At 33.7% G+C, this 21,183-nt stretch overlaps 4 protein-coding genes across 8 annotated transcripts; 1 reads left to right on the forward strand and 3 right to left on the reverse strand.

The window, feature by feature from the left end:
- Positions 1-685: 685 nt before the first annotated feature.
- LOC107933375 (glucan endo-1,3-beta-glucosidase) lies at positions 686-5,255 on the forward strand. Its single transcript, XM_016865601.2, has 3 exons — positions 686-1,877; positions 3,521-3,848; positions 4,939-5,255. Exons 1-3 carry the CDS (start codon positions 825-827, stop codon positions 5,088-5,090), a joined length of 1,533 nt encoding a protein of 510 aa, XP_016721090.2. The 5' UTR covers positions 686-824; the 3' UTR covers positions 5,091-5,255.
- Positions 5,256-5,904: 649 nt separating this feature from the next.
- LOC107933290 (mitochondrial import inner membrane translocase subunit TIM9) lies at positions 5,905-8,123 on the reverse strand. Its single transcript, XM_016865499.2, has 2 exons — positions 7,817-8,123; positions 5,905-6,239 (listed from the first exon to the last, which is right to left on the reverse strand). Exons 1-2 carry the CDS (start codon positions 7,909-7,911, stop codon positions 6,053-6,055), a joined length of 282 nt encoding a protein of 93 aa, XP_016720988.1. The 5' UTR covers positions 7,912-8,123; the 3' UTR covers positions 5,905-6,052.
- A 764-nt stretch (positions 8,124-8,887) lies between these two features.
- Positions 8,888-13,484, reverse strand: LOC107933051 (U-box domain-containing protein 33). 2 transcript variants are annotated; one of them, XM_016865232.2, is made up of 7 exons: positions 12,971-13,484; positions 12,028-12,146; positions 11,798-11,907; positions 11,095-11,650; positions 10,379-10,930; positions 9,518-10,240; positions 8,888-9,328 (listed from the first exon to the last, which is right to left on the reverse strand). In XM_016865232.2, the coding sequence occupies exons 1-7, from the start codon at positions 13,236-13,238 to the stop codon at positions 9,146-9,148; spliced, it is 2,511 nt and encodes an 836-aa protein (XP_016720721.2). In that variant the 5' UTR covers positions 13,239-13,484; the 3' UTR covers positions 8,888-9,145. The 2 variants fall into 2 exon arrangements, with proteins under 2 accessions (XP_016720721.2, XP_016720786.2); XM_016865297.2 differs by lacking the exon at positions 12,028-12,146 and having other exon boundaries at positions 12,971-13,105.
- Positions 13,485-14,037: 553 nt separating this feature from the next.
- Positions 14,038-18,182, reverse strand: LOC107932847 (actin-like). 4 transcript variants are annotated; one of them, XM_016865058.2, is made up of 6 exons: positions 18,050-18,182; positions 16,622-16,694; positions 16,130-16,523; positions 15,322-15,935; positions 14,529-14,612; positions 14,038-14,302 (listed from the first exon to the last, which is right to left on the reverse strand). In XM_016865058.2, exons 2-5 carry the CDS (start codon positions 16,679-16,681, stop codon positions 14,547-14,549), a joined length of 1,134 nt encoding a protein of 377 aa, XP_016720547.2. In that variant the 5' UTR covers positions 16,682-16,694; positions 18,050-18,182; the 3' UTR covers positions 14,038-14,302; positions 14,529-14,546. The 4 variants fall into 4 exon arrangements, with proteins under 4 accessions (XP_016720547.2, XP_016720485.2, XP_040965593.1 ...); XM_016864996.2 differs by having other exon boundaries at positions 14,520-14,612; XM_041109659.1 differs by having other exon boundaries at positions 16,622-16,690; positions 18,050-18,169.
- Between the last annotated feature and the right edge of the window lie 3,001 nt (positions 18,183-21,183).

A 21,183-nucleotide genomic window follows, 5' to 3' on the forward strand; every position in this document is an offset into this window, starting at 1 on the left:
CATATTTAAAACGTGTAATTTAAAGTATGCACATACAATTCAAAGTGTATACAACTTTGATCTACATGTTTAAAACATATAGTTCGGAGCATAAAGCAACTTAGATATGATATATTAACACGTTGCATCCATTATCCAAGCTATTCATACGATAGTATGCACATGTTTTAAATATACTATATGTGATATTTGGGTTGACATTTAACTTCTATACTGACATATAAAGGATTCAATTAGAATATTTTATGGTTTATGAATCAATTTAGAAAATATACAAAGGTTTGGGAGCTTTGGTGAAGTTACTCCATTTTTACTTGGTTAAAATATATAGTTGTCTGTAGTATTCAAATATTTGGAATTTAATTATTTTACTTTTCGGATTTTAAAATTCAAGTCTAATTGTTAACATTGTTAATTTTGTTGGTCTGACATATTGAAAAAGAATGCTCATTAAGTAGCAATGTAACTAAAAAAATGATATTGCAATAAACCTGAATTTAACAAAATAATTGTAATAGTATTAACATTTGGAAATTTGAAAAGTAGAGAATTAAATTTCTAAAAATAAAAGTACAGGGACTAAATAATAAATTTACAAAGAGTACGGGTACTTCTAAAAGATTTTAACCTTTTTATTTTAGTGTTTGTGTGTGGATTTCATATAAGATACTGCCGCACACAATCTCTCTCTCTCTTCCATTTTCAAACACTCCATAGTCGGCACCGTGTTTATAGACAAAACCAGAGCTTCCGGTTTAAACTCCATCTATCACTGTCTCTGTGAATCTCTGTTTTACTTTTTTGTTTCTCTCAGAGGTAGTAAAATGGCGGTTCTCTCTGCAACTAAGCTCTTAATCTTCTTCTTCTTTAGTTGCCACCTTTCTATTTTCTCCTCCACTGCCACCGCCGTCTATACCATCGGCGTCAACTACGGAACCATCGCCGACAACCTCCCAACTCCGGCACAAGTAGCAAACTTCCTCAAAACCAAAACAAACATCGACCGGATCAAGATATTCGACACGAATCCCGACATCCTTAAAGCCTTCGCCGGAACGGGGATTTCCGTTACCGTTACGGTCGGAAACGGCGACATACCGTCTCTGGCTAAGCTTCCCGGAGCTAAAGCTTGGATCGAGAAGAACATCTTGCCGTATCATCCGAAAACAATCATCAGATACATCGCCGTCGGGAATGAAATCCTCGCCACGTCGGATAAAACTCTCATAGCTCACCTTTTGCCCGCCATGAAAGCACTCAGATCGGCTCTCGACTCGGCTAACGCTACAAGTGTTAAAGTCTCGACGCCGCATTCACTCGGGATATTGTCTACGTCGGAGCCGCCGAGTGCAGGGAAGTTCCGGAAAGGTTACGATAAGCTCATTTTCGCGCCGATTTTGGAGTTCCATAAGCAAACAAAATCTCCTTTCATGGTGAACCCATACCCCTATTTCGGGTTCAAGCCACAAACGTTGGATTATTCTTTGTTTAAACCAAACGGCGGCGTTTTCGACGCCGGTACGGGGATAAACTACACCAACATGTTCGACGCTCAACTGGATGCGGTTTATACAGCTATGAAACGGGTCGGGTATGAGGATGTGGATCTCGTTGTGGCTGAAACCGGGTGGCCTTCTGTTGGTGATCCGGGTCAACCCGGTGTGAGCTTGGAGAATGCGTTGTCGTACAATGGGAACCTCATTAAGCACGTGGACTCTGGTAAAGGGACTCCATTGATGCCCAATAGGACCTTTGAAACGTATATTTTCGCTTTGTTTAACGAGAACTTGAAGGAATCGGTTCCGGAGCGGAACTTCGGGTTGTTTAAACCCGACTTGAATCCGGTTTACGACGTGGGCATACTCCGCAGTGAACAGGTAAATTTTCTTGATGATTGCGTTAATTCTTAATTTCTTGAGTTAAATTCAAAATTCGAATATATTCAATTAAATATAAATTTTAAATTCGAGTTTGATTGAAGATTTAATTGAGTAATTTAATTCGAACTTAATCAAAGTGGTTTAACAATTCAAGTTTATAAGCATTAGTGTCTTATTATGGTAAAAGTACCATAAATACTGAATTTGGCTCAATCGAAAGCTTGAGTTCAACTCGATAATTACTAAATTTAATTAAATTTTTATCGAGTTGAATTGTAATAATTTGCAAGTACTAGTGTCTAATTATGTTAGAAGTACTATAGAGGTTTTTATAATAGAAGTTAGTTACATATTGCCTCTTTTATTTAAAAAAATGAGCAAATTAATTTTTGTACATTAGATCAAATAGTAAATTAGTTTTTCTGTTAAAATTTTTATTCGTTTCTATTGTTAAAAACTGATCATTGTATGTGAAAATGAGGTATGTTTGGCATGCTATGTGCAACTATCTAGTCATTTTATTAGTCTTGTTAGTTTTTAACAGTAAAAATAAATGTAAATTTTAACAAAAAGTACCGATTTGTTTTTTGATCTAACATACATAGATTAATTTACTTATTTTTTTTGAATAAAAAGGATGAAATATAATCTAACTCAACTTATACTTTATGAAATTAATCCTACAAATTAAAGTTAATTAATGATGTAAGGTTAATTGAAGTGCTAATTTTAAAAGTCCTAAAACTACAGTGGTTGGTGGCAAAATTAAATCTGACACATGCCAGCTTTGTTTATGTAACTGCGTAGCCGACTTTGATTGATGTCGACGACAAGCCGTACGTGGCTTAGCTGTTATAGTCACGCTTTCCACTTTTTTTAGTATTTTTACATTTTATTACCTGCTGAAAAAAAGCTCTCACTCTTTTCTTTTTTGTCTGAAAAAGGTGCTTTTTTTGTTTTATTCGGTATGTCTGTTTGAAAAAGTAATTTCGATTCAATTTTATACACTAATTTAGCTTCAATCTTTATTATTGGCCCATAAAAAGTATCATCAAGGGACTAAATGAGCAATATATACCCTTATTTTTCTTTAATTAATTAAATATGTCGGGTTTTTTAAGAGATAGAGAAATAAACTGATTTTAGAGGGGGAGTATAAAAAGTACGTCCAGCTGGACGCATTTTCTGCACAGTTGGTAGAAAAGTTTGTCCAATCGGATGAGTTTTTTATACAATTGTTATGAAAGCTCGTCCAATTAAGCGAATTTTCTGCATAGTTGGCAGGAAAATATGTTCAACTGGATGAGTTTTTATTGACATGTTAAGAAAAACGTATCCAGCTAAATGCATTTTCACATTATCTTTTCAAAATTGACTTATTTTTTAAAATCTTGAAAAAAAAATCTATTTAACCAATTAAAAAAAAGAAGCATATATGCACAATTTAGCCTCATCAAGGCATCTTGTTGGATTTTATTTTACCTTTTTATTTATTTAGTTGGAATTTATTTTATCCTTTTTATTTAAAAAATAAGATAAATCCATCCTTATATTAGATTAAAGAAAAAAAATGAGGACTAAAAATTCATTCATATAGTGAGCCGAGCTGATTAGAGTAATTTGAATTTTTTGTGATGTAGGGGATGGGTCCGACATCAGCTCCAACGACGGCCACAGCTCCATCGGCGGCCACGGCTCCGTCGGCGGGAAAGGCGCCATCAAGTGGTTCGGGGAAGTGGTGCGTGGCTAAATCAAACGCCAGCGATGCGGCGTTGCAAGCGAACATAGATTACGTGTGCAGCAGCGGAGTGGATTGTAAGCCGATCCAATCGGCTGGGGCCTGCTTTAACCCCAATAATGTGAGGTCACATGCATCGTACGCAATGAATGCGTACTATCAAGCCAATGGTCGTCATGATTTCAACTGCGATTTCAATCGTACGGGTGTCATCACCTCTACCGATCCAAGTAAGTTTCCGTTTACATCGTTAATATTTGGCATAAATTTGATTTTATATTTTTATAATGGTATTAGTAAGTTTAAGTTGAAAGAATTATTAAAGGTAAATTATATTAGTAGTCATTTAATTAATTTTTTTATTTAATTATGAAAAATTATAAAATAGTCATTCAATTATTAGTAAAAAAATTTGGTTATCTAACTATGAAAAGTTATAAAATAATCACTCAATTATTTAATTTTATCTTTCATGGTTACCTAACTATCTTGAATTTTTGGGTGTTTCTATTTTTACGTTAACTAGCTGATGATTAAAAAAGAAAAAATTAAGTAGTTGGCTGATCATTTTGTAGTTTTTTCATAGTTGGGTGACCAATAAATAAATTTACTAACAGTTGGATGACCATTTCGTAACTTTTCGTAATTAAGTGACAAAATAAATAGTTAGGTGACTACTAACGTAGATTACTCAATTATTAATCGTTTCCATTAAAGTAATAAAGATTCAATTGACATATAATTTTATTATCAGTTGAAGCTGAAACTTCTTACGACGTTGATTGTGTAAGCGGATGGATTAGTTGAAAATTTTACTTAATCACTTTAACACATGATATCAGAATTAAACTGGATTGACCAATTGTATCAGTTGAATCAAGAATCACTAGTTCAATCAGTTCAATTGATACTTTAAAATCGGAGAAAGATTTAACCGGCACGAAAATCAATTGAAGTGATAAAAAAATTTTGAATCAAATTTAAGCTAGTTAGAATATTCAATTTTTGTTTTCTGTTTTTATTGTTTGATTGCACTTTTTTTTCTTTCTAATTTGCTTTGAAATTTTTTAATTTTTTGAAACAAAGTTCATTTTATAATGGTTGAATTAATAGTATGATGGGTTTGGCCACAAATTTAAATTTTATAACGATACCTTAATGGAAACAACTAATGGTATAATTGATTAAACTTGTTAATAACAAGGATTAAACATCAAAATTCAAAATGATAATTGGACTAAAACCAAAATTAGACCACGGAATCTCTTGGAAAGAATAATAAATATGATTTGGACTGACAAAATTTTGTAATGGTGGCAGGTCATGCAGCTTGTAACTATTCAGTGAATCAAGGGTCAGGGTTAAAATTGGAAAGTTCAGTGGCCGCAAATACAATGAGATTTAGCGCCGTTTGGCACGTGATTTCTCTGGCTACCTTGTCGTACTGTATGATTTTTATTAGATTTTATTAAATTAACATTGTAATGTAAGTGGCCTAGTTAGGTTTTTTGGTCAGAAGTTAAATTTTATTGGAATTAATATTTTTGCTTTTTGGGGGGCTAAGGTTGTACTAGACTTTCTATTCAATGAGTGATATAGCATAAATTTTTAATTAATAAAATATAAAATATTTTTAATATGATTATGATATAAAAAATGTATAGTTAGGTTTATGTGAATTGCTCGTGGATGGCTAGAGGGGAGCAGGTAAGAATCTTGGTTTCTAGCTTGATTTACTCGCCGGTTGGATGGGCAATGATGGTTTTTTGCAGTCAACGCACTAGATCCCGTCGAATCCCATTGGGCATCCATGGTGGTTAGGCGTCGTCTTTTAAAGCCTTATCGCGATATGATTTCCTTCGTAGGAGGCGTTAATGCCGATGGTGAATGCTTAGTGCATTTAATTTCTTAGGTAATCGGTCTAAAATCATAATTAGACCTAATTTAAACTAATACTTCATTTTAGTTTCGTATCAATATATTATGAAACAAGTTCAAATACGTGAAAATTCTCATATTTATTTCGGTTTAAATTCGACCACATCTTCTATGGTCCATTTTCAATTATTTAACTAAATTTCAAGGTTTTAGTTTGAGTTTAAATTTTAAGGGTAAAAAAGTTAAATTACTAAAATTATGTGTGACATAAAAAAATATTAAAATATTATTAAATAATTAAAAATGGACCATCACCATGAAATAATTATTAGAATAGGAAACGAAGTGTTTTTTTTTTTCACTTTTTAGCTCATTAATCAATCAAGGTGAGTTGAACAATCTTCACTCTAACCATATAACAAGTAATTGATTCAATAGTGAAAATCAACAAATTCTTCCAAGAAACAAGATTGCGAAGAACTCGATTAATCCAAAAAGAAAATTCTTACGAAATAAGAAATTCCGAGCCCCTTCTCGCAGTTCTTATTATTACCCTTCAATCTTGCGTTGCTGCTTGTGAATTAAGCTCTGCGAACCTCATGCCTACGCGCATCGAGTGCTTCAAGAACTTCTCAGCACATCGTGTCACACAGGTTTCCTCTTGTTTCTGCAACGTCTTGCGAGTGAAGTTGTCGATGCAGTCAGTGAAGCATCTCTCGACGAGTGAATTGTACATTCTCAAACTGTAAAATCAAAAAGCACCCATTAACAGATATGGAGATTGTATTGGAAATTCGAAACCCCTTCAAACCCTAATCTGTCCCAACCCTGGCCTAGTTTCTATCTCTTCTATAGTATAAAAGATATCCATCCATCACCGTGTTAACAATGCTGATGAATCTGTAAATACAACAATGGCATAACCATCAATGGTTCCCAATCTAAACAAAAAGGATTTCAAGTACATGAAAATTATGGAGATTGTACCAAAATCTCTTCTAACCCTAATCCAAACCTTGACCCTACCCCAACTTTTTTAATTCTTCCCCAACGCCATAGAAAAGATATGTTTGTCTCCATGTTAACAATGTTGAGATAAGTCTATAAATATAAAAATGGAATATCCATAAGCTATAGAAACAAGATCTAAAAAAGGAAATGGAATAAAATTGGAACAAGTTTATCTTTATGAAAGGGAAAAGCTAGTATCAATTCAACGTTATTCAAACTCCTCGAATTTTCTTAAATACCATATTTGAACACAAGTAAACCTATCAATTTTGACCCAAAACCAAAAACCCAATCCTAATCCAAGCCGTCATGATCATAAATCGTCTACAACTCCAACCTTTAAAACCTAAACTCGAATTGACTCGAACCATAACTGACTGAAACCCAAAACAACCAAAACACAAAAAGACCTGAACAAGTAATCTAAAATACCTCAAATAATTTGAACCCGTGAAGAACCAGCACGTAAAAACCGAGCTTCAAATTTAAGTAACCCAATCCTGAACCAATCAAAATCCAATTTCACAATCTGAATTGACAAGATTGACCCGACCCAAAATCAATCCAACCCTAACAGGTCTATTTGAAAGCAAATACAATGAAATGTGGGCAAAATACTAGCTAAAAGCATTATAAAAAATGGTTTTAAAAATACATAAATGTAGTTCCCAAAACGTCCAGAGGCAACATCAAAAAATGCCGCACTGGTTTTAAAGGAGAACAGATCTTTTAGCTTCTCATTAGATAAAAATACCCAGATTTTGAAATTGGAAATCTGCATCGTTCACAATCTGAAGAAGCTATCCCTTCATCCTAAAACTGTATTCCTTAACAAATTAAGAAAAAAATGACATTAAAGAGAGTGAATCCGAAATAACTCGAAGCTGAAATGAATCGAACCCGTAATAACCCAGCCCGTAAAACCCGATCCAAACCCAATTTCATAATCCGAATTAACCAGATTGACCCGACCCAAAATCAATCCAACCCTAACAGGTCTATATGAAAGCGAATCCAATGAAATGTAGGCAAAATACTAGCTAAAAGCATCATAAAAAATGGCTTAAAAATACATAAATGTAGTTCCCAAAACGTCCAGAAGCAGCACCAAAAAATGCTGCACTGGTTTTAAAGGAGAACGAGTCTTTAAGCTTCTCATTAGATCAAAATACCCAGATTTTGAAATTGGGAATCTGCATCGTTCACAATCTGAAGAAGCTATAAGGATCATAAACCCTAAATAATCATCATAAAACTGTCTTCCTTAACAAAATAAAGAAAAAAAATGACAATAAAGAGAGTGAGTCACCTGTCACGAAGCTGAAGGTGGTCGATCATGGCTGACATTCGGGCCTTATCTTCTTCAGGGAGACCCTCGAGTGCTGCTAACATGTTCTTGTCCATACTGGATCCTACCTCTCTTTTTTCTTTTCAATTGAATTTCTTTTTAGGATTTTGATCTTTTCTTTCTTTTACGAGGTGACTATAAGGGTTTATGTGAAGGGGCTTTTAACTTTCCATTCGTTTCAAGCAATGAAAAAAACCCTAGGAATCTAATATCTTCAAACCATACGGCGCCGTTCTACCTAGAGCGGTTGGGCCTGTATTTTTCAACCTGATTCGGCTTGGCCCGTCTCGTTTTTTTTCTGTTTATACATCATAAAAATATAAAAATAATTTTATGTTAATATTTATATATTTTTATAATTAATTTTAAATAAAAAATAACTTTTATTTTTTAAACAGTGAAATTAGTTTTATAAGCGGGTCCAAATGCGTTATGCTTTAGCGCTGTAATTTGTTTTGGAATTAGACTAGAGTGTAATTGAGCCGAAATACTCGATCAAATATTTTTTTTTAGGTTTGGGCTAGATTCAAAATATAATTGACCCACTTTTGATTAAGCTTGTTTATCAATTTTTGTACTCAAGATTGAGCTCAACTCGATAATTAAGCTTAGTGTTAATAATATATATTAAGGAAATAACATAATTTAATAATATGAAAAGATAGATAAGGCTCATGGGCCATTCGAGTCAAGTATTACTAAGCTTGAATTTAACTAAAACGATGGCTCGAGCAACACAAGCTTAGCTCGATAAATACAGAATCGGGTTCGAATTTTTTTCAAACCAAATTCAAGTAACTTGCAAACATCAATATCTCATTTACACCCCTAAATTGAACCTTAGTCCAGTTAGAGCTATGAACACCTCCAATTCTACCCTGTAATAATTAATATATCATATTATGATAGTTTCTTCGAGCAGGGATGTTCACGAGTCAATTTAGATATATTTATTTGGTTTTAAATTTTATTAAAATTCACTCCAACTCTATTTTCGTACTAGTGCATGAATACACACTTATTGGACAGAGATACGAAAAATGTAACATGGCATAAAACGCTCCAAGTTCTAATTTGATCAATGCCCTAAGTTTTTGGTTGGGTTACTTAGGGTCCATAACTATGATACATTAGACCTAACTTGACCGTTAAGAAATTGATAGAGAAATCGGAAAAGACAAATCCCGATATCATACCAATGCGTGAATAACACGCAAGTATTTCACTTATGAATCATTTTATTACTCTCTCGATGTCTTGCAATTACCTACGTTATCGAATAGAGAGAATTCAAGCTTTGCAAAGCCAGTTTTGAATGGCTTGACGTATGGCGTGGTTCGGAGTAAGATGCAAATGACTCAACTTCAAATTAGTCATTGGTGAAGTTTCACGGCCGTTTTCCAACCAGCCACGCAAGGCTTCTCCTTCGTACGTGAATCCATCGGCTGCCACTTGAGGGTCGTGCATTATTTCCTTTATAAAAAAAAGAAGAAGAAGCACGTATTAGACATTGGTTGAACATGTCAGATCAAATAGTCCAGAACCACAAAAGCAGCGTAGAAATTATATCATAACGGCCAAATGCGGCTTGATCGACATGGATTAATGGATCGGGAAATCACTTCATTTAAGTGACATATATGAACTTAATAAGACACTTACCTGAAGAATTGGGCATAAAAAGAAAGACGGCACTGGCCGTTCCTCAGTGACATGCAACTGCCCTAGTTCCCTCACCAGAGATGGTTTTAGATCAGGCCGATCCCTACTGTATGATTCGCAGCATTGCAGCCCCAGATCGACCAAACGTCTTGCCACGAACATAGGCCATTCTCCGGCTGATTTATCAAGAATCGAAGCTAATTTACCGCTTGATATGGCTTTTCGAACCTCACCGGCTAACCCAACTGGTGGCCTTCTAGTGAGCATCTGTAGAATGATCAACCCAAAGGCATAAATGTCGGACTTGGGAGTCGGGACACCGATCCTCCGAAATTCTGGATCAGAATATGGGAAAGCACCCTTTGGCTCTGTACTACAATGGAAACTCGGGCAATATAGATTATCCTCTGTGACCAACCTTGAGATACCGAAATCGCAAATCTTGCAACTTAGTTCTGAATCAAGAAGAATGTTTTCGGGTTTCAAATCACCATGGACTATCTTTTCCGGTTTGGCAGAGTGCAAAAAGCAAAGAGCACTAGAGATTTCGGCTACTATCCGTGCTCGTATCTTCCAAGTCAAGGGAGAAACACTTGTTTTCCGGAAAAGCCGGTCTTGGAGACTTCCATTGGGCACATACTCATAAACCAGGGACCAGGCTTCGGGGCATACACCGAGCAAAGTCACCAAATGAGGATGTTGTAACTTGCTGAGAACTTGAGCCTGCACCACAAATGTAAACAAGAAAACATATAAAAAAAATTCAGTTTTTTTCGAGCAGTAAAACTAGTAAAGGGTATTCTCAAAGGCGCACAAATTTCGATAATTTCGGGTTCTGATAGAGAAGGAAAACAATGAAACCTCCTGTTGAAACTCAGATTGCCCTTGCATGTTGTGCGGATACAGCTTCTTTATAGCCACAGTTCGACCCAGCATTTCCCCCTTGTAAACACAACCGTGTCCTCCCTTTCCGATTTTGAAGCTCTCGGAGAAATTGCATGTTGCGGTTTGGACATCCGCCAATGAAAATTCAGCTAACTCGGGCAAATCTTCGACGATCCCGATGAAACCGTTACAAGTAGTGGCTCCAGCTTGCCCGCGACTTCTCCAACGTTCTAACCAACGAACGGCTTCTAGTTTTTGTCGTCTGATTCTCTGCTTTTCCTCTCGCAAAGTCACGATAGATGCTTGGATTAGTTTCAATTTGCCAGCAACTTCATCATGTTTACAATTCGCTTCTTGTACACAATCGTTTAGTAGGGTGATGTTTCTTGTGGTCCTCTGTAGCTCTTCCATTGCTTCTTCTTTCTCTTTTATGAGCTTTTCTCGTTCTCGCACGGTAGCTCTAAGGGATTCCTCGGCTTTCTCTCTAAGCTTGACTTCATGAACATGGGCAGATTTGAGGTCTTTGATCTGAAAAAATAACCAGCTCGTATTACCGTCATATCAACAATATGAAACTGCAACGATTCAAGCAATATGAACTCAAAATGATGCATAAATTCATTGAATCCATTGAAATGATAAACAGCAAGATACACAAACCATAGTCCCTATGACGAAGTTCGGATATCTACCTTGTTGATAGCTTCCATAGCTTCCGACTCCAGTTTTTGGCATTTTAACGACTCCACTAATGCTTCATTCTTTGATGCCTTAGCTTCCATACACGCTTCTCCAAGCTGACGGTACAGATTTTCATCCTCATCCTTTGAATAAGAATCTAAAGACAATCTCATTTCAGAAGAAGCACGTTCAGAGCCATTAGTAAAACTCGGGATAGACAAATTGCTGAAGCTAGATAACCTCGGTGAAAGAGACACATCCGTTTGTGCCACTATACTCTCGGTCAATCGGGTACTACTTGCAGCAAACGTTATGCTCAAACAAGAGTTAGAACGAAGATCGTCGGGGTGGACTAATGAATCACTGTTACGATGGGGCAGTGAGTTGGACCTCGATGATTTTGCAGTAACAGCCGCTTGACCGACTGGTGTAGACAAACACGGTTTTTCAGAGGCTTCCCTCATCCAAACAAGTTTCCCTTTATCGACAAACCATATATCGCAAAAGCAGGGAACATACTTCGCAGCATAACTCGATTTGCTGGAGCTCTTTTTCATCCTCATGCAACTGCATCACACACACACACACAAAATGAATATGTTTGTGTCCGACACTTACACGTGAGTCCAAGTAACACAGATGCTAACATTCAATAAAATATGAAATGACAAAAAAGTATGTGTCTCGGGCCTTCGATTTTTCAAGAGTACTTACTTTTCAGGTATGGCTCCCATAACAAGGTTCCTAATCCCGTGTCCCTTGACTAGTTCAACAATTCCTTTATGAACTTGGTTAGCCTCAATGGTGAAAATGCTTATATGAACCTGCAAAAACGAGTGCTTTGAAGATGAAAATGCCATTAAATCGTATAATGGGGATATGACCCTCTAAGAATGCTAAAAACTCTAGTCCAAGAACAAAAAAGAAAACATGCTGACCCGGACCTTAAATTTTCGGGGAAAATTCGAGTAATTTTCCAAAAGTTTCTTCAATTGTTCCTTCTCGTCCTTTCTATATGCAGAAAGGACTCGACTATTGGCTTGACTTGCTGGAAGTTTCCCCACTGCCAAATTATAAACACCAATTACATATTATTAAACCACGACAAATAACTCCATCAGGGAAGTCCAGTGAAGTGTCGGTCATCAAGAGCGGACAGACCCCTCAATGGGTCGGTGTTGTCTTTGTTGAGAGTTTATCTCCCAACTCTGCAAAGGGCCTCAGCGTTTGAAGAGACGGACAACAATTTACAGACTTCTCCCGAATCATTGGTGTTGTGTTCAAGTTTTTAATTGACATCAGTCTCTGGTTTGGACAAAAACAATAAGTTTACTAAAGGGATAAAATAACATTCAGTCCCTTAACTTCGCAACTTTTCTGACTTCAGTCATTGAAATTTTTTATCCACTTTAGGCTCGAAACTCGACAGTTTTCCCTAATTTGGTCCCTAAACTTAAATCCAATTTCAGGTTTTAGTATTTTAATAATTTTTGGTTTTATGATCAAATTTCTTAATTATTCCTTAACTGAATCCAAGTTCTATGATCAAATTGGGAAAAGTTACCAAACTCTAGAACTAATATGTACCAGAACTTCGGGGACCAAATTTAAAAAAAATGGTCAAATTCACGTACTAAATGTTGCTTTATGACACCAATTTACTAAATTCACCTCAAATCAAGTACATTTTACACAATTTTACCTAAATTTCTTAATTGCCTAAAAACATTTCACAGTTACAACACGCGCACACACACAGAAACAAGCAAGAACACATATTAGCTAACAATGGCCAACAAATTCATAGTATAAATCAAAATTCCACCATAAAAAAAAACACACACACAACAACAAAAAGGGAAACAGTGAAAGGGAGAAGGTCTTTACATAAAGTGGGGATCAATGGAGAAGGCTGATGAACATGAAGCAAACAAATATGTTTACCGCCAAATCGCTTCAACGTCCATTGTAATAAATTAACCGCTTTCTCAACCGATTTTCCCACCGCTATAAACACTTTGTCTTTTTCACCGGCGTTAAAGCCTCCGGTTTCCTCAGCTGATTCCGGGAACTGGGTATTCGCCGGACGGTCAACTCGTGGCCTGAAACTCGGCCCTGGAATTGGGTCTCGGTGAGGTGGGTTGAGAAGCTCCATTTAGATTGGAGAATTTTTTACCTTTGTTTTTTGTTTCCTTCTCACTCAATGGAGTCTTTCGATTTGACTATGTTTTCGTGGTTGGGATGAACAAAGTGAGATTTTCTATTTGGTTTTCTTAATTTTCTAGGCGGAATTAACGAATTCTCCATTTTTTCCTCATGGGTTGGGGGGCTTGACTTTTTTGTTAACTTGATTGGAGAGAGAGAAAATCAGTTGGAATAGCAAGAAAAGAATTTGTGTTTAATTATTGAGAGAAAATTGAAATATATCTATACTCATTGGAAAAGAGGTCACATATTATAAGACTTGTGATTTAAAAATTAAATAGTTCAAACTCATTTCATTAGATTTATTATTTAATACAAAAAAATAATTTTTAATACAATCAATTAAAATTTAATATTCAAATAATTATAAACATCGATCATTAAAAAACACAATTACACATAAAGCAAAGACCCAACACTGAAGCATCAAATTTGTTTATTTTAATTTACACTTAATTAAAAGTAATATTTTTAAAATTAAATAGATAATTGAACAAATCAAATCGTTAAATTATTTCAATCGATTAGAATAAATTTATTAAAAATTTAAAAAATCAAATTTAATCAATTTTTAATTGATTCATTTAAAATGAAAGTATTCAATTAGGCATTTGAAAAATTTAAATACTCGAATTCTACTCGTTTAATAGTTTAAATTTAATTCAAAAAGTTTTCTAATGCTTCAAACTCAACCTAAGTGAAGTGACAAATAATTTACATTTAAATTTTCAATTAATACTAATCCTGTGTTAAAACCATGAATAACCCCACTCTTATATATAAATAAATTCTTGAAAAGGAAAACAAAAGAATAACATTGATAGGAGAGTTCCAAATGTCCCTGAGGGGTACATAACAAAACGGAGAAAAGCTAGAGAAATAATAAATCACAAATTCGCTGCCGTTTCATGGAATGGAAATCGTTGAAACATCTGCTAAAATGGAAGAAATAAAAATAAAAACGAATGAATGTTGAAGCTCTTATCATCATCTCCATTCTCTCTTAAGCTTTGCCTGATAACAACGATGAAAGAATTGCATTAATACCAATTATTATATTAGCAATTTTTTATATATTGTTCTTTTTTTATAGAGCAAAGCTTTATAGTTCATTTTTTTCGAGAATAGGAATATTAAAAAAAAAAAAGTGAAACAGCATAGATAAAAAAAAACCTTGAGAGCTGAATTTGTTTTTTTTTTTAAATAAATAAATTAAATTAAACGACATTACTTGTAGGACCTCATGCGTTGTGAAGAACTAGAAGCACTTCCTGTGCACAATAGATGGGCCAGATTCATCATACTCTGCCTTAGCAATCCACATCTGCGTTACAATCCCAAATGAGTAATGCCTTTAGTATATGCATGAATACACTTAGGTTGGTTTTGAGCCTGGTCATTTTGGAACAAGTCAATTTGAGTTTTAACATTTTCGGGTTATTTTGGGTTTGAAATTTGACTTTCCGAGTAGGGTTATTATGAGTTTTGATCACTTCAAGTCTAGATCATTTAGGATACGGGTTGTTTCTGGTTCAGATCAAGACCAGATTGACAGGTCTATGCATGAAGCTTACTAGACAGAACAAGCGGAAAATATACTAATAGTACTCGGTTCCAATGTGAGTATTAGTATGTTCAATTTTTCATGTATTTGGATGATCTTTAGTGGTAATATATCTCCATACCATTGTCTAGACAAGCGTCTACCACAAGTGTCAAAAATGAGTAATTTAATTAAAATAAAGAATAAGAGCAACATAGCCAGCACTTTGCCCTTTTCACTATGTGCCTTTAACTCTCCATTTTAGTTGAAGCACCCATATCCGACACTTATCTAGATATGAATATAGAATATGATCCCTTAATGAACCCCAAATACACGAAAATCTTTAAAAATAAAAGATTAAACATATTCGATATTTAAATCTGAGTCTAAGTAACATAGCTTCCTAAAATATAAAGCGCTTTTAATATGAATGGTAAATGCAGAGTCTGTGATGAGAATGGAATTGTGAAAGACGTAGATAAAATACCTGCTGGAAAGTACTGAGGGATGCTAAGATAGAGCCTCCAATCCAGACACTGTATTTCCTTTCAGGTGGAGCCACCACCTTAATTTTCATGCTGCTCGGGGCCAATGCAGTGATCTCCTTGCTCATTCTATCTGCAATACCAGGGAACATGGTAGTTCCACCACTGAGGACAATGTTTCCGTACAAATCCTTCCTGATATCGACATCGCACTTCATGATAGAATTGTATGTGGTTTCATGGATGCCAGCAGCTTCCATTCCGATCATGGAAGGCTGGAAAAGGACCTCTGGGCATCGGAAACGCTCAGACCCGATGGTGATCACCTGGCCATCAGGCAACTCATAGCTCTTCTCAATGGAAGAACTAGTTTTGGCAGTTTCGAGCTCTTGCTCAAAGTCAAGCGCGATATATGACAATTTCTCTTTCACATCTCTCACAATTTCACGCTCAGCTGTAGTGGTAAACGAATAGCCACGCTCGGTCAAGATTTTCATAAGGGCATCGGTAAGGTCACGACCTGCAAGGTCGAGACGGAGGATGGCATGTGGGAGGGCATATCCTTCATAAATGGGGACAGTATGACTCACACCATCTCCAGAGTCCAGAACAATACCTACATAAGGAGAACAGTTAGTATATGTGTTGAATCATGAAAACATGACAGTAGTAGAAATGGCAACCAACTCCGAGCTCACTTTACATATTCCCGATGTAATCGGCAATGTCTTGAACCGAAATGCCAATTTTGACTTTGAGATTGTTTAGTTCAAGTTTTATCTATGAGATTGAGACTAGTCAATTGCTTACCAGTTGTACGGCCACTAGCATAGAGGGAGAGAACAGCCTGGATAGCAACATACATGGCCGGAGCATTGAAGGTCTCGAACATGATTTGGGTCATTTTCTCACGATTGGCTTTCGGGTTCAGTGGTGCCTCAGTGAGAAGAACTGGGTGTTCTTCCGGAGCCACACGAAGTTCATTGTAGAAGGTATGATGCCAGATCTTTTCCATATCATCCCAATTGTTGACAATACCGTGTTCAATAGGATATTTTAGAGTCAGAATACCACGCTTGGACTGAGCTTCATCCCCAACATATGCATCTTTTTGACCCATGCCAACCATCACACCTGTATGACGCGGACGACCTACAATGCTAGGGAACACAGCTCTTGGAGCATCATCACCAGCAAATCCAGCCTAAAAAGAGCAAAATGCATCATTGAAGAAGATCATATATAAATCTAAAACCAACAGCGTAGAACACCAGATCATAAGATAGTATCCTAAATTTATACCTTAACCATTCCAGTTCCATTATCGCATACGAGTGGTTGAATATCCTCGCCATCTGCCATCTTGTTTTGCTAGCTAAAATGAAACATCAGAATTAGATCAACATCGCAGCAAAACGAGAACCATGCATTCAACACTAGAAATTTTGAATCATTTATGAGAAAGATACTGGAAAGATATATGCAAAAGAAATTTTGTGATAAAATTCCAAATTCACAAATAATTAATCAATCGCAGACAAATTGTTCAAAAACTACTGTGATTAGATTAGACAACAGAATCCTTCATATAATCATACATTCTTATTTTCATTAATCTTTTTGGTTGAAAGCAAATTCATCGAGCATTAAATACTAGAAGCTAAAGATTCCAAACAACAACCATTAAATCAATTAAACAGATAACGGATACATACAATCCCCTACAAAATTATCACAATGCTTAGCAAAACCATATCGAAAACCAACAATTTATGACGTTATATAATAAAAATGGAATATGAAGTTTTCATCTATTGTCATATTTGTTTCTTATATATTCTCAGGAACCAAACAGTGATTAAACTGAGAGTGAATACATACAATTCCTACAAGATTATCACAATGCTAGGCAAAATCAGATCGAAAATCATCAATTCATACTATATAATAAAACGTCGATCTGAAATTTTAATCTATTGCCTTCTTGTTTCATATATATTCTCAGAAACCAAACAGTAGCTAAACGATCAATTAAACTGAGAGACAATACATACAATTCTGACAAAAGTATCACAATGCTAAGCAAAATCAGATACGAAGATCATCGAACTATGATGTTATATAATAAAATGTGAATCTGAAATTTCCATCTATTGTCCTTTTTTTTCTATATATTCTCAGGAACCAAACAGTAGCTAAAATATCAGTTAAACTGACCGGATACATACAATTCCAACAAAATTATCACAATGCCAAACAAAAGCAGATCGAAAAGAATCAATGTATGTTGTTATATAATAAAACAAGAATCTGAAATTTTCATATATAGTCTTCTTTTTTCCAGTATACTCTCAGGAACCAAACAGTAGCTAAACGATCAATTAAACTGAGAACGGAGACGTACATTTCCTACAAACTTATCGCAATGCTAAGCAAAATCAGATCAAAAATCATCAATTTATGACGTTATAAAATAAAACAAGAATCTGAAATTTTCATCTATAGTCTTCTTTTTTCCAATATATTCTCAGGAACCAAACGATCAATTAAAATGAGAGCGGATACGTACATTTCCTATAAAATTATCGCAATGCTAATCAAAATCAGATTGAAAAAATAAACAGTTTATACGTTACATAACAAAACGAGAATCTTAAATTTTTCATCGTTTGTTTCATTTTATTTTCCTATGTTTTCTCAGGATCCAAACAATAGCGAAAGAGAAATCACCTGCGCAAGAGCCAAAGGAATCAAAAAAAGGAAAACCAGAGATAGATTATCTCCAAAAGAGAAAATAAAAAAAGAACGGAAAGTGAAGAAATGAAACCCTTTTTTTGAAATTTAAAAACTTGAATGAAAAATCTTTTTACCGGGTCTTTCGGTTATATGCTCCTTTAACCGCGCTGCTAAAACCGGTTTCCCATCAATCTTAGAAAAACTATACTCAAAAAAAAAAAAACTTCAAATTAAAAATGGAAAAGTTAATTTGTCAATAAAAATGGGAAAATGAAAAAAGAAATTAGAAAGAAAAAAAATAAAATTAGAAAAGTTTAAGATAAATAGACCCAAATCAATCTTGTAATTAGTTTTACTTAAACCTGGCCGAGCTATTCACCTAGATCTGAAGGTCCGTCCGAAATTTGGAAGGGTTTAGACTAGATCTGTCCATAAATCGGGCCGGGCCAGGTTAAAGTCGGGCCCACAAAAAAATTCAGCCCGTTTACTAGGCCCGGGTCAGGCCCGGCCCAGTCCGAAATATGGGCCTAAGATTTTGCCAAGGCCCGGCCCGGAGAAAAAATATGTGGCCCGAGCCCGGCCCGGCCCGGCCCGTTTTTAATTAAAATTAAATATTTTTTAATAAAATTAAAACTAATTGTTATTAAAATTAATTGTTAGTAAAATTACCAAATTATTAATTGTTAATTGTATTAATTGTTGTAATAAAATCTAACATTTGATTAGTAAATTTATCAAATTATTAATTGTATTAATTGTTGTAATAAAACCTAACATTTGATTAGTAAATTTATCAAATTATTAATTGTATTAATTGTTGTAACAAAATCTAACATTTGATTAGTAAAACAAACTTGATGTTTTATTATTATTATTTTGTAACACTAGTCAAGGAAATGAAAGTAAATAAACTTAAAATAAAAATTTATTATATTTTAAAAATAAATATATATATTTAATATTTTTTGGGCCGGGCCGGCCCGGGCCCGGGCCAAAAAATCTTGCTCGAGGCCTGGCCCATTTTTTTAAACTGGCCTAATTTTTTGCCCAAGCCCATATTTCGGGTCTATATTTTTACCCAAACCCTCCCATATTTCGGGCGGGCCGCCCGGCCCATGGACAGGTCTAGTTTAGACAAAAAAAAATTAGGCCAATTTAAAATATGGATTGAGCTTGGGCATCAAAATTCAAGGTTCGAACTCGACCCGGCCCAACTCGCTTTAAGTTTATAATACTTTATATTATGTTGTTTTTATATATATTATGTAATTTAAGACACATTAAAAAATAAAAATATACTGAATATATAATACTACTCTAATGTAAAAATTAAAATAGTGTTACGATGATAATATGAAAGTTTTCAATAAATAAAAAGTATATAAAATTATTAAATATTAAAATAATATAATATAAATATTTAAAATAATAATATCGAGGGCTTAAAATGGGCTTTAGTTAGTTTTTTTTTAAATATTAACGAGTTTAGACAAAATTTTAAGTCCAGATTTCGAGTCAGGTTGAGCTTGAACAAGTATAAACTATGTTAATATCATGCTCCCATGAGTACCTCTAATTTTACTAACAAAAATATTTCAAAAAGAATGCTTATATATTTTTGTAATTAAATTTAAATAATGTATTTTATTATTATTTAATAATTATAATTATGCTAATATATAGTATTGTATTATGATACAATCATTATATATGTGAAAAAAATTATGTAAATAATATATTTATAAAATATATAAAAATTTTAGATGAGTTTTTTTTTATTGAAATGGTTAAATTAAAGCTTTACACGCTATAATATCTTAGGTTTAAATTTTATCATAAAAATATTAGATAATAGTATAAAAAGATAAATAAAAACATTAAATTAATATTTATTACTTTATAAAAATAAAATAATAATAATCATTTTTCAATTGAATTGGTAACACGAGTTGAGATAATAAATAATTGTATAGATAATATAATCTAAATAACATGTGTAATTTTTATGTTCCCATTGGTTTATACATTTTGTTTGCTTCGTCGTTTATGCTGAAAGTGTTTGGATTGAGTCGGGTTTAAGCTTGATATTAACTTGTTTTATACTTATTTAAACTTAATTTAGTTCGAAATGTGGGTTTAAAATATCGGTCAAGCCCGCTCATATTTGCAAATGGGTAATTCAAGTTCGATTAAGATTTGTTCATTTAAAAAAAGTTGAAATATATTATATTATTTTTAAATTGATATTTAATCATTTTTATATGTTTTAATTTATTATAATTTTATATATAATCAACTTAACATTTTTTATTGTTTAATATTGTTGTATTATATATTACTATAAATTTATTTTTTACGTGTTATAATTTACTTGATATAATTTATTACAAACGTAAGAAAACGAAACGATTAGGATCAAGTTCGAACCTTGAATATTTGATCCCGATCTCAAATCATGTTTTAGATACGCCTAATTTTACTAAGACCAATAGCCTAACCCATTGAAGAGGTCTAACTTATGCATACTAATCTTATGCACACTCGTTGTGCTAGTGAAAAAAAGTCAAATTTTACTATTAATCCTTGAACTATGCTAAATTGTAGATTTAATACATGTACTTTAAATTTGGTAATTTTTTGTCAACGTACATTTTAAATTTTCAATCTAACTTTTGATTAATTTTTACTGTTAGTTTTGTACTATGTGTAAAGTTGTAAATTTAGTTTATATTATCTATTTTGATTAGTATTAGTCTGACACTAATATTACACGTGAAAATAATAATTTGACATGATATTACATATGTGATAATAGATTTACTACATAAAATTTTGAACATAGTATACAAGTTAACGAATCTAACAAATATTATTTAATCTAGGATTGAAATTTCGAATTTTTAAAAATACAATTAGAAATTAAAATATAAAAATTAAATGCACACATTTTATGCATGAAACATAAATTTACATAGAATCTTTACTTGCTTCTCTAAAACAGTTTATAATTTTTATAAATTACATAAAATTAATTTTTTATTCCAATCTAAAACTTTATAATCTCAGCTTCAACAGTTTTATTTACTTAATTGAATTTTCACTGTTGTAATATGGATTTTATGAGTTTT

The sequence above is a fragment of the Gossypium hirsutum genome, chromosome D13, assembly GCF_007990345.1.
Source record: "Gossypium hirsutum isolate 1008001.06 chromosome D13, Gossypium_hirsutum_v2.1, whole genome shotgun sequence".
NCBI classification, from domain to species: Eukaryota; Viridiplantae; Streptophyta; class Magnoliopsida; order Malvales; family Malvaceae; genus Gossypium; species Gossypium hirsutum.

What these genes read in the sequence shown, in the direction of transcription:
- LOC107933375 (XM_016865601.2), top strand. Translation starts at nt 825, where the DNA reads ATGGCGGTTCTCTCTGCAACTAAGCTCTTAATCTTCTTCTTCTTTAGT. An exon ending in GCATACTCCGCAGTGAACAG is followed by an intron (nt 1,878 to 3,520) that starts GTAAATTTTCTT and finishes TTTGTGATGTAG; the next exon opens with GGGATGGGTCCGACATCAGC. An exon ending in CATCACCTCTACCGATCCAA is followed by an intron (nt 3,849 to 4,938) that starts GTAAGTTTCCGT and finishes TAATGGTGGCAG; the next exon opens with GTCATGCAGCTTGTAACTAT.
- LOC107933290 (XM_016865499.2), bottom strand. Translation starts at nt 7,911, where the DNA reads ATGGACAAGAACATGTTAGCAGCACTCGAGGGTCTCCCTGAAGAAGAT. An exon ending in CACCTTCAGCTTCGTGACAG is followed by an intron (nt 6,240 to 7,816) that starts GTGACTCACTCT and finishes TTGATTTTACAG; the next exon opens with TTTGAGAATGTACAATTCAC.
- LOC107933051 (XM_016865232.2), bottom strand. Translation starts at nt 13,238, where the DNA reads ATGGAGCTTCTCAACCCACCTCACCGAGACCCAATTCCAGGGCCGAGT. An exon ending in ATTTTCCCCGAAAATTTAAG is followed by an intron (nt 11,908 to 12,027) that starts GTCCGGGTCAGC and finishes TCGTTTTTGCAG; the next exon opens with GTTCATATAAGCATTTTCAC. An exon ending in AATCTGAGTTTCAACAGGAG is followed by an intron (nt 10,241 to 10,378) that starts GTTTCATTGTTT and finishes TTTGTGGTGCAG; the next exon opens with GCTCAAGTTCTCAGCAAGTT.
- LOC107932847 (XM_016865058.2), bottom strand. Translation starts at nt 16,681, where the DNA reads ATGGCAGATGGCGAGGATATTCAACCACTCGTATGCGATAATGGAACT. An exon ending in ATGGAACTGGAATGGTTAAG is followed by an intron (nt 16,524 to 16,621) that starts GTATAAATTTAG and finishes TGCTCTTTTTAG; the next exon opens with GCTGGATTTGCTGGTGATGA. An exon ending in TGCTAGTGGCCGTACAACTG is followed by an intron (nt 15,936 to 16,129) that starts GTAAGCAATTGA and finishes CTCCTTATGTAG; the next exon opens with GTATTGTTCTGGACTCTGGA.